This window comes from Schistocerca gregaria, chromosome 1 (assembly GCF_023897955.1).
Source record: "Schistocerca gregaria isolate iqSchGreg1 chromosome 1, iqSchGreg1.2, whole genome shotgun sequence".
NCBI classification, from domain to species: domain Eukaryota; kingdom Metazoa; phylum Arthropoda; class Insecta; order Orthoptera; family Acrididae; genus Schistocerca; species Schistocerca gregaria.
Genome location: NC_064920.1, coordinates 1,107,037,235 through 1,107,055,509, shown reverse-complemented (window position 1 = coordinate 1,107,055,509; position 18,275 = coordinate 1,107,037,235). Strand labels below are relative to the sequence as shown.

General features: G+C 40.0%; 1 protein-coding gene across 1 annotated transcript in view; it reads right to left on the bottom strand.

Moving 5' to 3' along the window:
• The window catches only part of LOC126283145 (probable ATP-dependent RNA helicase DDX28), a 72,820-nt gene that overhangs the window by 7,757 nt on the left and 46,788 nt on the right, over positions 1-18,275 (bottom strand). The window contains exons 9-11 of the mRNA XM_049982249.1: positions 11,430-11,540; positions 9,258-9,415; positions 8,921-9,104 (exon numbers count right to left, since the gene is read on the bottom strand). Of these exons, the coding sequence (XP_049838206.1) occupies positions 8,921-9,104; positions 9,258-9,415; positions 11,430-11,540 (453 nt within the window). The remainder of the gene's footprint in view (positions 1-8,920; positions 9,105-9,257; positions 9,416-11,429; positions 11,541-18,275) is intronic.

Sequence of the window (18,275 nt, the reverse complement as noted above, 5' to 3'; positions counted from 1 at the left end):
AAAAACAAATCAGTTTTGAGCCTGGTCTGCCAGTTTTGCAATTCATATTCTCTTGGTACACTCTCATTAACAGAGACATGTCATTTGTGTAATATATGGTAATCAGTTAAAAACATTGTGGCGACATTCTTAATAGTTTCTTAGCCCACACTGGACTACTAGCTTCAACTTGAAATGACATAGATTCTACAAGTGCTCTGTATCTGACAAAGAAACAGAGGATGCAGGACCTTCAGCTATTATCAAGATGGCTCCACCATCTCTTTCCTAAGAAGGAAGAAATACTGTCTCTATGACTGCTCACCTACTATTTCTGCAACCTGACATACATTCACAACCAGCAGATAACCAGGTTCCAGTCATTTGCTGGAACCATCCTACATGGTGGCAAGTCAGTACGAGCCAGCGCAAGCACCAGGTGTGAGTAAAGTTTGAGGAGAATGAACAAAACATGCTGGCTCATTGTACACGGTGTCTCCTGTGGCAGCCATATGTACAGCCAGTCCCACCGCCAGCAGATCTCACCTCAGTGACCGTGGCACTGCAATCGAGTCCAATACTCCACATGGAATTCCTTCACCCATCTATTTAAAACCTCACTCAACAACTAGCAGCAGCATTTGCAGACACTCCAAGCTTTATGCCAGCCACATCCAGTGGCCGATCCTTCAGAGCAACAGCACTCGCTCAGCGTCCACTCCGGGCTTCATGCCAACTGCGCCCAGTGGCTCATTAGTCACAGCACATATTCTTCCTTTAAGCTTTAACTCAGTATACGCTCCAGATTTTATACTTGCTGTGTCCACTGGCTCATCTTGTGAAGCACACAATGACCCCCTTCTCTTAGCCATTCCACAGCAAACTGTGCACCAGCCCGGACTTGCGGATTTCAACAGTGCTATTTGTCAAGTTTTCTCTCTCTTTGTGAGTCATTAAAGACCGTGCTTACTTTCCAGGTGTTATCTCTAACTGTGAAGTGTTGTTGTTCAGCAAACATCAAACAGTAGCCTAATTATGCTACTCAAACAGGTACTCTCAATAAAGAGTACATTGTTCTTTGTCTACTTGAAATCCCATACTTCTTCACGCACCATACACCGGCCACAACAGAATGTTCGCACTCAAAGGAGGTTCCACTTCCCGATTAGGACTGGAGTTATATCACTTTTATTGCAATTTTTGGGTACATGGTTATTTGTAGTAAGACTATAGAAACTACAGAGCAACTGATATTCATAAACACACACTACTATTCTTGAAAATTTTGAAGTCTTTGTTGAAAAGTCCAGGATGGAATGTAACAATATTATGAAAAGGAAAGTTGCTACTAACCATACAGTGGAGATGCTGAGTCGGAGATAGGCTCTATGAAAAGGCTGTCACAAATAAAGCTTTCAGCCCATAAGGCCTTCGTCAAAAATAGACAACACACACACACACACACACACACACACACACACACACACACACACACTTACTTTTGTGTGTGTGTGTGTGTGTGTGTGTGTGTGTGCGCGCGCGCGCGCGCGTGTGTGCGCAAGCGCACGTGTGTGAGATCTATTTTTCACTAAAGCCTTACCGGCCGAGAATGCTTTATTTGTGACAGTCTTTTTGTCGTGCCTATCTGCGATTCAGCATATCTGCTATATAATGAGTAGCAACTTTCTCTTTCATAATATTGAAAGGTACTGACATATTTCTGGCCATCATACCATAACAATCTGCACCATAGTCAAAAGGGATGACAAAAGAAGGAAATAAGATGACACAACAAGGTCATTAGAGAGGCAACACAATCCCAGAAGAGAGAAGGATGGAGAAGGAAATCAGCCATGCCCTTTCAAAGAAACTATCCCAGCATTTACCTTATGTGATTTAGGGAAACCATGGAAAACTTAAATCTTGCTGGCTCGATGAGGATCATGATAAATGAAATTTTCAATGCCATTTACAGTTGAATAGTTTTCTGTACTTAACTCAGAAAAAAAACAGTTTTGTACAAAGAAGATGTGTCATCACCAATAGCAAGAATGCAAGGTATAAAGAATATCTACAATGTGGGAAAAGATAGATTGCTACTTACCATACAGAAGACATGTCAAGTTACAGATAGGCACAATTAAAAACACTCACATGAAGATACTATCAATGAACCTGAACCAGACCATGGATTTGGTATTTTGGAAGGCCAGAAAGGTCTCCTCCAGTTGGTTCACAAATAGGTTGGCATAGGCGCGTGCCATGTGGGTGCCCATGGTTGTGCCAAGGGTTTGCTTATCTTCCTTCTCTTCAAATGAGTAGTAGTTGTGTTTTACAATAAAGTTAGTAAGGTGTATGAGGTAATGGGTTTGGAGTCTGAAGGATGTTGAGGAAGGTAGTGTTCAATAGCAGTAAGACCATGGGCATGAAGGATGTTGGTGCATAGGGAGGTGGTGTCACCAATGATGAGTAGGGATCCAGGTGGTAAAGGGGTGGGGACAGTGGAGAGTCAGTGAGAGAAGTGGATGCTGTCTTTGATGTGAGAGGCTAGAATACGGGCAATTGGTTGGAGGTGTTGGTCAATGAGTGCCAAAAGTCTTTCAGTGGGGGCACAATAGCCAGCCACAATAAGGCATCCAGGATTGTTGGGTTTGTAGATTTTGGGAAGCATGTAGAAGGTGGGTGTGCAGGATGTCATAGAGATGAGGAGGGAAATGGATTCACGTAAGTGTTTAAGCAGGGATTAAATTTTGTGTTGGACTTCTGGGATGGGATCACTATGGCAAAGTTTACAGAAGGAGGCCTTTGCCTAGTAGCCACAGCAATTCATCACAACAGTGGTGGGACCTTTGTCTGCTGGTAAGACGATTAGATCAGGATTTGTTTGGAGGTTGTGTATGGCTGTTCTTTCTTCCACTGAAAGGTTGGTGTTCTGAGGAAGAGACCCGGGGAAGGATGGTGAGGCTACGTTGGAGATAAGGAATTCCTGGAAGGTGACCAGCAGGTGTCTAGGTTGGAGGGGGGAGGGGGGGGGGGCAGGATCATGGTTGGATGGTCGTACAAACTGGAAGAGTCAGGGCTCAGTGTTGGAATTATGGTGGTTTTGCTTGGAGGGATTGGCAGAAAAAATGTGCTTCCATTACAGGGATCGGGAGAAGGAGAGCAGATGTATATCTCGTATCTCTGTGTATCTGTGTGTGTTTCTAAATGACTTTACATATTCTTTACGCATCTTTACACATCTTTTTAGGTACCCAACTCTTCTCACAACCATCAATACCTATTTTGCCCAGTTCTGTGTCATTCCCATTTCCTTTGCACCATTCCTGCCACAACGTACTCTTGCTCCAACTTTATGCACCAGTTTAAAAAAGTATCCCTTTCCCTGGTTAAAACCCAGTCTCTCATCCTGTTTCTCAAATGATGTCTAAACCATGGAATCCCCCAAATGGCCTAACTTTAAAGATTCCTTTCTCTGGATCCAACCCCTTCCTTTCACAATGACCTACACCTTTTCAGATTCCACCAATCCCTAGCCCTCACAAACCTAGTACTGCAAAAACATATCTCTATGGCACAGGAATCCCAGAACCACCACTGCTCCAGGCCACCTCCATAAATTATTCAACCTGCTGACATCCTGCTGCTGCCTCGGGGCACTACTATCCAACCCCTATTGTACCCACAGTGTTCCTCCTCATCCACCCCTCACAGCAGCAAACCCTACCTGCATGAGCATCTATAGAAAGGACCCAGAACTGCTCTCATTAATAAACGGTCACAATGCCCACATAGTACTAGGGACGGAAAGCTGGCTGAAACCAGATGTAAACTGTAATGAAATTCTAAACTCAGATTGGAATGTTTACCACAGAGAGAGGCTGGACAGTAAAGGGGGAGGCATGTTTATAGTGATAAAAAGTGCAATAGTATCAAAGTAAATTGACAGAGATTGAAAGTGTGAAATAATTTGGGTGAAGGTCACAGTTAAAGCAGGCTCAAACATGGTAATTGGATGTCTCCATAGGCCCCCTAGGTCAGCAGCTGTTGTGGCTGAGCACCTGAAGGAAAATTTGGAAAATATTTTGAGTAGATTTCCCGACAATGTTATAGTTCTGGGTGGAGATTTTAATTTACCAGATATAGACTGGGAGACTCAAACATTTATAATGGGTGGCAGGAACAAAGAATCCAGTGAAATTTTTTTAAGTGCATTATCCGAAAACTACCTTGAGCAGTTAAACAGAGAACCGACTCGTGGCGATAAAATATTAGACCTTCTGGTGGCAAACAGACCCAAACTATTTGAACTATTGAAACAGTTAAAGCAGAACAGGGAATCAGCAATCATAAAGCAATTACTGCATAGAAACATTAAAAAAGATAGGGACATTTTTCTGTTTAGCAGAAGTGACAAAAAGCAGATTTTAGAGTACTTGACAGCTCAACACGAAAGTTTTTTATCTCAAGTACAGATAGTGTTGAGGATCAGTGGACAAAGTTCAGAACCATTGTACAATATGTATTAGATGAGTATGTACCAAGCAAGATCGTAAGAGATGGAAAAGGACCACCGTGGTACAACAACAGAGTTAGAAAACTGCTACAGAAGCAAAGGGATCTTCACAGCAAACATAAAGATACCCAAAGCATTGCAGACAAACAAAAATTACACGAAGCGAAAAGTAGTGTGAAGAGCGCTATGCGAGAGGCGTTCAATGTATTCAAAGGTAAAGTTCTAAGTACCGACTTCACAGAAAATCCCAAGAAATTTTGGTCTTATGTCAAAGCGGTAGGTGGATCGAACAAAATGTTCAGACACTTCATGACCAAAATGGTACTGAAACACAGGATGACAGACTAAAGGCCGAAATACTAAATGTCTTTTTCCAAAGCTGTTTCACAGAGGAAGACTGCACTGTAGTTCCTTCTCTAGATTGTTGCACAAATGACAAAATGGTAGATATCAAAATAGATGACAGAGGGATAGAAAAAAAAATTAAAATCACACAAAAGAGGATAGGTCTCTGGACCTGATGGGATACCAGTTCAATTTTACACAGAGTACACGAAGGAACTTGCCTCCCTTCTTGCAGCGGTGCATCATAGGTCTCTAGAAGAGCATAGCGTTCCAAAGGATTGGAAAAGGGCACAGGTCAACCCCGTTTTCAAGAAGGGACGTCGAACAGATGTGCAGAACTATAGACCTATATCTCTAACGTCGATCAGTTGTAGAATTCTGGAACACGTATTATGTTTGAGTATAATGACTTTTCTGAAGACTAGAAATATACTCTGTAGGAATCAGCATGGGTTTCGAAAAAGACGATCGTGTGAAACCCAGCTCGCGTTATTCGTCCACGAGTCTCATAGGGCCATAGACATGGGTTCCCAGCTAGATGCCGTGTTTCTTGACTTCCACAAGGCATTTGATACAGTTCCCCACAGTCGTTTAATGAACGAAGTAAGGGCATATGGACTATCAGACCAATTGTGGGATTGGATTGAAGAGTTCCTAGATAACAAAATGCAGCATGTCATTCTCAATGGAGAGAAGTCTTCCGAAGTAAGAGTGATTTCACGCGTGCTGCAGGGGAGTGTCATAGGACTGTTGCTATTCACAAATGGCCTTGTGGATAACATTGGAAGTTCACTGAGGCTATTTTCGGATGATGCTTTAGTATATCAAGAGGTTGTCACAATGGAAAGCTGTACTGAAATGCAGGAGGATCTGCAACGAATTGAGGCATGGTGCAGGGAATGGCAACTGAATCTCAATGTAGACAAGTGTGATGTGCTGTGAATATAAAGAAAGAAAGATCATTTATCATTTAGCTGCAATATAGCAGGTCAGGAACTGGAAGCAGTTAATTCCATAAATTATCTGGGAGCAGGCATTAGGAGTGATTTAAAATGGAATGACCATATAAAATTTTAGTCGGTAAAGCAGATACCAGACAGATTCATTGGAAGAATCCTAAGGAAATGCAGTCTGAAAACAAAGAAAGTAGGTTACAGTACACTTGTTTGCCCACTGCTTGAATACTGCTCACCGGTGTGGTAGGGTTGATAAAATAGATAGGGAAGATCCGACGGAGAGCAGTGCACTTCGTTACAGGATCATTTAGTAATCACAAAAGCATTATGGAGATGATAGATAAAGCCAGTGGAAGACTCTGCAAAAGAAATTCTCAGTAGCTCGGTATGGGCTTTTGTTGAAGTTTCAAGAACATACCTTCCCCGAGGAGTCAAGCAGTATATTGCTACCTCCTACATATATCTCGTGAAGAGACGAAGAGGATAAAATCAGAGAGATTAGAGCCCACAGAGAGGCATACCGACAATCTTTCTTTCCACGAACAATACGAGACTGGAATAGAAAGGAGAACCAATAGAGGTACTCAAGGTACCCTCCATCACACACCATCAGGTGGCTTGCGGAGTATGGATGTAGATGTAGATGCCTAGCAATAGCAAACCCTGCCTAGCTGACTTTTCCAACTTGCCACATCCTCCAAAACTTCCTACCAACCTCCCACCAAATCCAGAGCCAGAATATTCCCATAACACTGTTGTTAACCTTTCCACCAAAACCCTCAGCTCCACAGAAGTTTCTGTCCAATCCAAAGGCCTCACCTTCAGCCCGACATCCAAATTTAACCACACTGGACTTGTCAACGACCTACTCTCCTTCTGCCAATTTCGGCAATGGAAGCACTTCCTTGCTGCCAATTCCTCCAACCAAAACAATCTTAATTCCAACACTGAACCCTGTCTCTTCCAGTTAATACCACCATCTAACCGTGGCCCTTCCCCTTCCCACCTAACCACTCCCTGGCAACCTCCCAGGAATTCCTCACCTCCAACTTATCCTCACCATCCTTCCCCAGCTCCCTTCCTCAGAACACCAACCTTTCAGTAGAAGAAAGAACAGCCATACAGAACCTCAAAACAAATCCTGACCAAATCATCCTACCCGCAGACAAAGATTCCACAACTGTTGTGATGAATCACAGTGATTACCTGTCAGAAGGCCTCCGCCAACTGTCCACCTCTTCCACCTATAAACTTTGCTAGAGTGATCCCATCCCAGAAGTCCATCACAAACTCTAATCCCTGCTTAAAGCCTTAGTCCCTTCCCAGACACCTTCCCTGAATCCAGTTCCCTCCTCACACCTATGACACCCCCCACACACACCTTCTACATGCTTCCCAAAATCCACAAACCTTACAATCCTGGATGCCCCACTATGGCTGGTTATTGTGCCACCATCGAAAGAATTTCAGCACTATTTATCAACACCTCCAACTAACTGCCTGTCCCTGTACGCTAACATCCTTCATGCCCATGGTCTTACCGCTACTGAACATTACCTTCCTCGGTGTCCTTCAGACTCCAAACCCACTACTTCATTCCTCATACACCTCACTAACTTTATCCTAACCCACAAGTACTGCTCATTTGAAGGAAAGGTATACAAACAAATCCATGGCATGGTCATGGACACCCACTTTGCACCCTCCTATGCCAACCTATTTATGGACCATCTAGAGAAGACCTTCCCAGCCTCCCAAAACATCAAACCGATGGTGTGCTTCAGGTTCACTGATAATATCTTCAATAAGACACCCTATCTTCCCTCCATCTGACAGTTTCCACCCCCTATGTCCTGTCATTTTCTCCCCATACTGGTCTCACTCTCTGAGTATTTGCAGTCCTCTGTAAATGCAACCACCTGTCTTTCCCCGCTCCTCTCCTTTTTCATTCCTTTTTCCCCCTCCCTGCCCCACAACCTCCTGGCACTGCACCTATTGGAGTCTAGTCCCTGCACACTCCACCAGACAGCGTTCATCTCTCTTCCCACCCATACTCTACCATCCCTTCCCCACCCGCCCCAATTGCTGCTTGCAACCCATGTGGTGTAGCATTCTGGCTCGAGATGCTGGAATTGGTGGTCGTGTGTGTGTGTGTGTGTGTGTGTGTGTGTGTGTGTGTGTGTGTGTGTGTGTGTGTGAGAGAGAGAGAGAGAGAGAGAGAGAGAGAGAGACTTGCTTGCTTCTGCCGTGTGTGTGTGTGTGTGTGTGTGTGTGTGTGTGTTAACTGATGAATGTTGTGTGCATGTGGGAGGTGAGTGTCTTTTAATCATGCCTGTCTGCAACTTGACGTGGTTTCTTTACGGTAAGTAGCAATCTATCTTTTCCTACATTGTTGATAAACTTGGAGTTTCCATTGTTTGGTCATGGCAGAAAGAAAATATATGAAATTGAATACTCAAAAGTCATAGGTATGCATACAGATTAGAATTTTAATTGGACATTGCTTTTATAGACCTTGCCAAATGTTTGTTTTTTTTGCAAGTGATTGTTGATTTTGGAGGCAATAGCACCAAAATGTTACGTTACTTTGCATATTCCCATACACTAATGGCATACAGAGTCTAGTCCTTTTCTGGGAAAAAGAATATCTTGTGCCAAAATAAGCTTGAAGATAATATATTGTGTACATCCTCAAACCTCAAGTACGAAACTTTTTTAAAAAGTAGGCATTCTAACAATAACTTCACCCCACAATTTCCTTGTTATGAAGCTTATAGTTACAGCTGGTCATAATGGTACATCCTGTCACTAAATTTAAATGTAGATTAAGATTAATGTGAAAGGTAGCTAGTACAAATAAATAAAACTATAATAGGTCTTAAAAACAAAAAGAGAAATACGAAGAGTCTTTGAATCATAAAAAGACTTTTTTTACATCACTTTTAGTACCAGAAAAGTAAATGTTTGGCCTATTATAGAACAGAACTGAAGGTAATCCGATAAATGCTTTTCTTGTCCTATCCACACCTGTGATCCATAACTGACTGAATGATAAACCCTAAGCTGTCTTCCATCTTTTGCTTATTATAACACCAATCTAAAATGATATGTTAGAAATACAAACCCTCACTATATCCAGACCTCTTGATCCAATATCAGTGCAGGAAATTACATTTACTCTCTCTGACTGGAACTGTTTGAACTTCCCAGTTCGTATTGCCTCAGGCATTGCGCCATTGAGATTGATACAGCTAACACCATTCTCATTTAAGAAGAGGGATATCCAGTCACAAGTGGACGATTTATTGCTGTGAAATCATCAAGAAAACTTTAGGCACAATTTTACACATTGGTGTAACTTTAACATGTTTTGAGTTTTTTAATTACTACAAAGTGTAAACACTTCATTACTAAAAAGGGAACCAAATGATTTGAGAAAATATTGAAAATAATAGTCTCACCTGAATATAAGAAGTGGAATGCCTGATTTTGAATCAGACTTTGCAATTCTAAGCAATTCCTCGGGTTTCTGAGACTTGCCCAAGCGAATAAATTTCTGTGGTATATGAGTCATCACTTGGTGCAGAGAGCCAGTTGTCACCTTCTTTAATGAGTCTACCTAGAATTAATGGCACAATGAAAATGTGCTACAAGCAATTAACCTTTCAACATATTACTATAATCACTTGTTGCTGTTTGTGCAGAAGTATACTATGTCATACACTTCAAAATTTTTGTTTCACGGGATTTCTTACATTTTCTTGACATGATTGATTTATGGCATGCTTTCAGACATCCAACAGATATGATGATTCCTTTTTGCAAACAATATTTCAATGACTCAGCCATGAGTTACTAGCTGTTGTCTCATGTTATGATGTAATTCGCCTGATCTGCTAGTTAATCTTATACAGTTAACCAATTATATTTTGTTCCCTTACCTGATGTTGGTCGAAACAAATATGTACATTCATGTGAGTATATGATCATACTAAGTAAGCAAATCTCTTCATAAAATTATATTCACAACCATATATTACAATCACATTTTGTTTTTTTTTAAATACGTTATTTAAAAGATTAAAAATTGCATATTTTGCATTTCAAAAAGAAAATGTCTTGGGAAATAAATTTGTAGCGTTTCGTAATTTAACAGGTTTTGTGGATGACAAACATGACAGAAACCAACATACTTTCACACCTAATGAAGAACATAGCAGAGAACGAATATCAAGGATGTCACTAAGTAAGAGGACTTCGTCACTTGGTGCCAACATATTGAGGCAATGCAACTGAAAAAAAAAAAAAGAGTTTGCTAAAACAAATTTGACAGACTTCTAAATGTTGTAGAGATGGCTGTCATGAAATACCACCAGGACTTCATATTTTTAATGTAGTAAATGGTAAGAGAAGAGATATGTGAGTTTGTTGACTCAGTTAATGTCAATCCCAGATGGCCAAATGGCCAAACACAGCAACATTACTTGTCAAATGCAGCCATTAGCAAGAAGTAGTATAATTAATTTCAGAAGAGGTGCATTCATCACTGGCACTGATCTCTACACATCAAACCTACATATAGGAATGGAGTTGGAAACCATCAAATGATATCCAAGTTCTTGAAGACACTGGCCCTCCTAATTTGATCAATGTGCAGATACTTGGAGAATATAGGGCAACATGCTTGTATGGTTTGATTGTGGGTGCTACTGTAAAGAAGGAAGAAGAGTGTTATGTTACAAGACATTGACAACCAGGCAGTTCTATACACGTAACTGCAAAAGACTACAGCCAACCTGCAGGATAGAGCCCATCATCATACCCTGGTCGACATTGCTCTCCAGTACACTACATTAGTTCCCTGTCACTATAAAGAGGTTCCAGCAGGCTATATTAGGCAAACTAAACAAAGCCACCGTCTATGGAGGTCAGCTGCCACAGACTAAAATTCTCAATGAACAACAGTACTCAAGATATTGGGAAATCACACTGGCATTATCATAGACAACCAACCTCTCCTAGAACTAGGAGATTCTGGGGTAACATTTTCAGTAATACTGGATTATTATTGCCATCAGGAGACAAGGATTAAGTTCTGAGATTCAAAGGCTCGTGGTCCGAAGACTGCACATGGGAAGCTTAGTGAGTAGACTTTTTTATGTATCACATACAGGGCGCTCAGAAACAGTCTGAAAAAACTCATAAGAATATTGCAGGGTTGGTTGTCCTGAGCAATACCTTTTAAGAAAAATATGTTTCCAAGTTAATGAGTGTTGATGTCAGCCAATGACCTGTGTAAAAATACACATACACGTTGTCTACACAAGGTGGTGGTACAAGTAAGATTACAGTGTACCGCAAAGCAGAGTATCGAAAATGGTGTTAAATATTCCATACGTCTTGATTTCTGATTACGACTAAGTCATCAGATATTACTATCTATCTCCTCCTCTTTCTCCTCCTCCATGCCCTAAACTTTCTACTTAAATACAAAAGTACTGAGTCAATATAAGAAGGAATTTATTTGCTAATTATATAACACAGCACTGTTAGATGTTTTAAATTTGTTTCACTTCAAAGCACTTTCTCATGAGCCCATAAGCTAACAAACTTTATACTATAATACCACAAACCTCAATCAGCTGTCCTAAAATACTTGGCAGGCTTGTTGGCATTGTAGCACTCACTAATGTCAACTGAGTCCCTTGAGGAAGGTTTGTAGACATATCTGCATGACCACAAAACTGAAACAATATCATAATTTCATTATTTATTTAGTACTTTGATCATATGTAGTACACTGTACAAGATGATATTGGACTTAACTCTAGTCACTAAAAAGAACAATTATCACAAGATGTATGTAGTTCAACATAGATTGAACTGTGAATACTTCTTTACAATTCTGACTGCTTCACACATATAGATCAATCGTCAATGCATAAACTGTATGTGGCACCTGGCTAGGACATAGCTACTGACTTAGCTGAAGGCTATGATAACTAGCGTCTCTGCAAACGAGATCTCTGTAGCTATAACCTGTGAACCATTCTTGTTAAAGTCAGCTGTAGAACTGGCCAGTGCGCTAGCTTGTCTCGGTCTGCTAGCGTCAACAGCGGCAACTCACAGGTCCGATGTGTACTGACGGACTGTGGCCAATTTAAAGCCTACAACCTAGCAAGTGTGGTGCCTTGCGGCGACACCACAGAAACTACATTGGTCTTTGTTTATGGTTGTTGATAATTTTTTCTGTATGGTACTTTTTAAAACATTCTCCCACTAAGTCCAGGCAACTATGTTTTGTAATAGAAAATGTTTCCCTTCTTCCCTCTTTTCCCATGCATTTGCTACAAATCTTCCCACTTAGTCTTCCCTCAGTGTCAGACGATAGTGGTCCTCCTCTTTTCTTTGAATTTTATTTCTCATCTGGCCAACTAGCTCTCTGATTAGATACTTTCTGTGGGAAAGGTGAGTCTGCAGTTGTTCCCCACATTTGTTGTTGTCTATTGAGTAAAGAATACAACTGTTCACAACAGTAACTTCCATCAGTTGGAAGAATACTTCTTCCAACCATTTGTAGGGATGCCTTGTAAAATCACAACAACCATAGTACAGATCAGTCCTGTCCACTCCTCTTGTAAACTTTGAGTATTCCAAACTAACAGTATTTTTCATGAACTGCACAGGCTCTTTCTGCCTATACCCAGTAACCAACTGGATCTGAGGGCAAAAGAATGTACTCAACAGAGTCATTGACCTCTTGTTATGGAATGAAAGACACAGTTTTCATCTCACTTTGATAGGCACACAACTCATATTCAGCAAGTTTTGTCTTCTCCAAATCACATGGAAAATAAGGCATAACTGTATGTGTTAGATGAAATTTTGTGCAATTCCCTAACAAAGGGAGGGCTTGGGTAGAACCTGTCAGTAAAAATGTGATAGCCTGAAGCACCTGTACAAGCTAGCAATTGCTGTGCCAAATGAACCAAACATAATTGTTTTCTGATTAACACAGACAGAAAATTTGTAAACCACATTTCATAGGCTTCTTTAAACTGTAGCACTTGAACTGAATTCTTCTTTTGACTCCTACTGTGCGCACATCTATAACCACATTTCTTTTTGGTACATCAAGCTTTTTGCATTTTGCATTTACTGTCAATACACTCACTAAGAATCTTCACCTTGCTCCCTCTCATACTTTGACACCCCTGAGCTGTGACAGGTGGAACTAAATGCACCATCCAATATATTTGAAAAAGAATAAAAACAAAAAGGAGACAAGAAAATAATCCTTGAAAAATGGAGTTCATTCCAGCCAGTGTTCTGTAAAATAGTCAACTAATTCTGCCTTCAAATTCTCAGTCATGTTAAATATCACACCAAGAAAAGCTTTCAATTCTTCTAACAGAACATCTCCATGAGTGGCACAGGGGTGTTTCGTAAGTGGAGTGATTTTCTGTTTCTTGTCATTAGCATACATATTTGTGGCATTCACAACTTCACTAATAAAATTGCCAGTGGAGAAGAGTTGGAAATATTCAAGTTTTGATATTTGTTGAACACCATGAGGAATGGTAAAACCTTGTTGCATGAAAAAAAAGAAAGAACTTTACAAAATCACCATCACCATTATGATAAACTTTCCAAGTATCTGCTAAAAGTTTTGTGTTTTCATCACTGTCCACTCCCATCAGAAGGTTCAGATTCACAAGAACTTATATCACTGGACATGGTAGAAGTTTCCTTCCATCACTTTCATCACTGAATTCTCTTCCGTCCTCACTGTCTTCGAGAAGCGACCTGGCAATATCATCGTCACTTACACATTTTGTAACAGCTTTGAGTAGTCAGATCTTCATACTAATTGCTGCCATGTGTCTAGAAAATATAAAAATGGAGTGGACAGAAAGCACAATAATGGAAACATGTTGGACATCATCCGATATTGGAGATGTAGCAGAAAATAGTAGTGTTGGACATAGTCCGACAGTGGATAGGAACTGGTTAAATTTCAGCTATTCCATTGAATTAACAGTTGAATATATTTGCTGTTTCACTAGGTTCTGGAACAGTTTTATCATTTTGTGTATAGACAATATTCTCATTGGTTTCATATGTTTGCCCTTTTCCTTTTTTTTTTTTTTTTTAATAATTTTCCGCATAGCTTTCACTTTACTTGTACATTGTTATATACCTATCATCGTACATATTTTTGCTTGCTTTGTAACCTTATGCACAATTTTTATCTACATTTTATACTGAGTACGCATATCTGCTGTAACATTATTTTCATTGCAGATCTGAAGCAGTTCCCTCATTTTTTGGCAATAAGTTCTAATTTGTTTAGAGATGCATCCATTGCTTTTGTATTACTTCTGATATTTACCATTGTCAAACAGAAGGATGTATCAGAATGTTGTGTTTCATAGACAGGAGACCAATCTTCACTGTGCAATAATGAAATAAAATAGTTTAAGCTTTCATGATTGAGCATCACATGTTTCACCTTTAGTATTTTGTTATTTGCCTGACCACCTTCAATGGTGATAGTAGTTATTACAAGCTTCATGGTCATTGAATTATGTACTGAATAGCTTTATAGCCCACTTAAATTTCTCTGTATCTGTCAGGATTCAATCCAAAGCTGTCTAACTGGTTGGCATTATTCTTGTTGTGAGATTTACTGTAACAGTATGATTACACGATTTTATGAGATTAACTGGAGGGTGGCTCCCTTTCTACATTTGCTGAGAAAGTCTGTGTTAAAGTCATCATATCTTATTGAATTTACTTTATTTATGGATCATTCTTTTTTTTCCAGAAACACCCCAAAATTTCCTGATGGATTTTTTTGAAATTAAAAAAAAAAAAGGAAAGCGGATAAGCTACTACCAACAGCGTAGTGAACACATTATTGCAGCCAAGATAGACACAAAGCACATGCCTACCACAGTAGTTTATATGATAACCAGCTCCGCAGATGGTGATGAAATTGACGAAATGTATGATGCGATAAAATAAATTATTCAGATAGTTAAGGGAGATGAAAATTAATAGTCATGGGGGACTGGAATTTAATAGTAGGAAAAGGAAGAGAAGGAAAAGTAGCAGGTGAATATGGAATGGGGGTAAGGAATGAAAGAGAAAACTGCCTGGCAGAATTTTGCACAGAGCATAACTTAATCATAGGTACCACTTGGTTTAAGAATCATGAAAGTAGGTTGTATATGTGGAAGAGGCCTGGAGACACTGGAAGTTTTCAGATAGACTATATAATGGTACGGCAGAGATTTAGGGACCAGGTTTCAAAGTGTACAACATTTCCAGGGGCAGATGAAGACTCTGACCACAATTTATTGGTTATGAACTGTAGACTAAAACTGAAGAAACCAAAAATGTAGGAATTTAAGGAGATGAGACCTGGATAAAATGAGAAAAAAAACAGAGGTTATAGAGAGTTTCAGAGAGAGCATTAGGGAACGACTGACAAGAACAGGGGAAAGAGATACAGTAGAAGAAGAATGGATATTGTTGAGAGATGAAATAGTGAAGACAGCAGAGCATCAAGTAGGCAAAAAGATGAGGGCTAGTAGAAATCCATGGGTAACAGAAGAGATACTGAATTTAACTGACGAAAGGAGAAAATATAGAAATGCAGCAAATGAAGTGGGCAAAAAGGAGTACAAACGTCTCAAAAATGAGATTGACAGGAGTTACAAAATGGCTAAGCAAGGATAAGTAGATGACAAATGTAAGGATGTAGAAGCACCTCCGCTATGTGGTGAGTAGCAACTTTCCTTCTCAGGATGTAGAAGCATGTATCACTAGGGATAAGATAGATACTGCCTACAGAAAAATTAGAGAGATCTTTGGAGAAAAGAGAAGCACCTGTATGAATATCAAGAGCTCAGATGGAACACCAGTCCTAAGCAAAGAAGGGAAAGCAGGAAGGTGGAAGGAGTATATAGAGGGTCTATACAAGGGCAATGTACTTGAGGGCAATATTATGGAAATGGAAGAGGATGCAGATGAAGATGAAATTTGAGATATGATACTGTGTGAAGAATTTGACAGAGCACTGAAAGACCTAAGTCAAAACAAGGCCGTGGCCGTTTAATAAGTTGCGGTTGCAAAATACTAACATGAATTCTTTACAGATGAATGGAGAAACTGGTAGAAGCTGACCTCGGGGAAGAGCAGTTTGGACTTTGTAGAAATGTTGAAACACATGAGGCAATACTGACCCTACGAGTTATCTTAGAAGATAGGTTAAGGAAAGGCAAATTATGTTTCTAGCATTTGTAGACGTTTGACAATACTGACTGGAATTCTCTCTTTTGGATTCTGAAGGTGGCAGCTATGACTTCATTGCTGGGAAGAGAACTTAGTCACTCGGTGCCAAATCCAGGCAGTATGTTGGATGATCAAACCCCTGTAAGAGCTCTTTGGTACAATTGGTCGTGTGCAGGTATGCATTATCATGAAAAAAACAAAATCTTTGCAGTAAGTTTTCCACCATGCTTGTTTTGTATTGCCCACCTTAACTATGTCAGACTGTGACAAATTTCAATTGGTTTGCAGTTTTTTGTCAACAAAAACCAAATCACAGACCTCACCTCACAAGTGGCAGGATTTTCTACTGCAGCACGTATTTCAGTATGTCACAGAAAGCAAAGTACCAGAGACACCGACCACATGTTACCACTGCTGGATGTGTACTTAGTGTCAGAATGTTATGGCAGCAAGATGGCGGCTGTTGCCCTGCCCACTGCCACAACAGGTCAAAAGTCTGTTACTTTCTGCATAGCCCTCATATGATGAGCACATCCTCACCCTCTTTCCAGAACTTTCATTACTGAGATCATTTGCTCTTCTGTCCCTTTAATGTATTTTACAACAAGAGAGGGATAGGTCATGTACACCAGCAGACTGTGAATTATGTAATTTCAATTGCATGTGTTTCAAAATTTAACTACCTGTGTTGGGACTGTAAGTTATAAGTGTGGAATGAATCTACGAGGGTCACACAGCAAGTAAAGAATGTTTTTGGGATAACTGAATAAAAATGAGAGATATTGACACAAAACTCTATTTACAAAGTTATAGTATGTTACTATATTTTTCAATGTAATTGCCATAACTGAGATGGCACTTACATGGGACCTGTTTTTCAGTTCCCCTATTGTACTCTTCTGCCACCAAAGATGTGAGCTCAGGAGCCCACACACAACTAAACAAACAGACAATACTAATCTATATGTGCTTTATTATGAGAGGCCCTGTTGGAGATGGTAGGCCATTGCCTTCCACTGACATCTGAACTGACTTACCAGGCCAGTTATAAGGGGGTGTACAGTTAAACATGTATTCCAAACCATGGTACAACTCAACATATTTCACATCAACAAACATTGTCACAGATGTTTTGTGCACTCACAAATTAACAAAATCATTTTTTATATAATTCTTTTCATCTTACCTCCCCCTTCCCCCCTACTCCTCCACTTACTGCTGCTGTTGCAACCCACCCCCACCCCTTCCCTCTCTCTTCAGAAAGTGTGTGGTTCATCACCTATGAAATGCAACACAAACATTTGTGTATTTGTTACCAGGCAGCTGGCCTACACCTATTCACTCTAGGAGAGTGCTTGTGTTTGGTTTGTTGGTCACGTGAATTTGAATACTGACCAAAACCTGTACACAATGTGACAACTGAGGAAAGGCTCTTTTTGATATGACTTCATCTAGATAACAGTGACGCAGACAAGGAGAAATTTCATGTCACATCAACGCCATGTACCGTATTTTACAGACTATAAGACGCACTTTTTTCTTCGAAAAACTGTCTCCACAATTCAGGTCATCTTATGCTCGAGATATAAAAATGTCGCATCAGAGCACTGCTGCTGCCAGTTGCATCCAATGTTGCCGCACAGAGATAGGCTTCCAGTGACACTGAACACTTCACAATTGCAACATCCTGATATCTCGATAAATAAAACATTCAAAGTGTATATGAGAGAGGAATGGAACAAATGGCTGATGGATGAAACCCAGCTTGAATTCACACCAAAGGGAGCTTCAAAATGATCTACAATAACAATCAAACAAATGTGTCAGTGGATAAAACAGTTGTGGTCTAGAGTGAGAGAAGACATTATAGTTATTGTTTAATCTTTCAAGAAGTGTGGCTAAGTAACACTCCAATGGCAGTGAAGACCATCTTACGTATGAAGAGGACAATGATGATGATGAAGAGGAAGAAGAAGAAGAAGTAGAAGAAGAAGAAAGTTCAGATGACAATTTTCAGAAATGTTAAAGGTAAAAATATTGCTTAAAATTACGGTGCGTCTTATAGTCTGTAGTGTCTTATACTCTGTAAAATGCAGTATATGAAGGAGAAGTATTGTTTTGAGTTTAATTTTTGACAAATTATTAACCGAGCGAGCATTTCAGATCCCTAGAAATAAGCT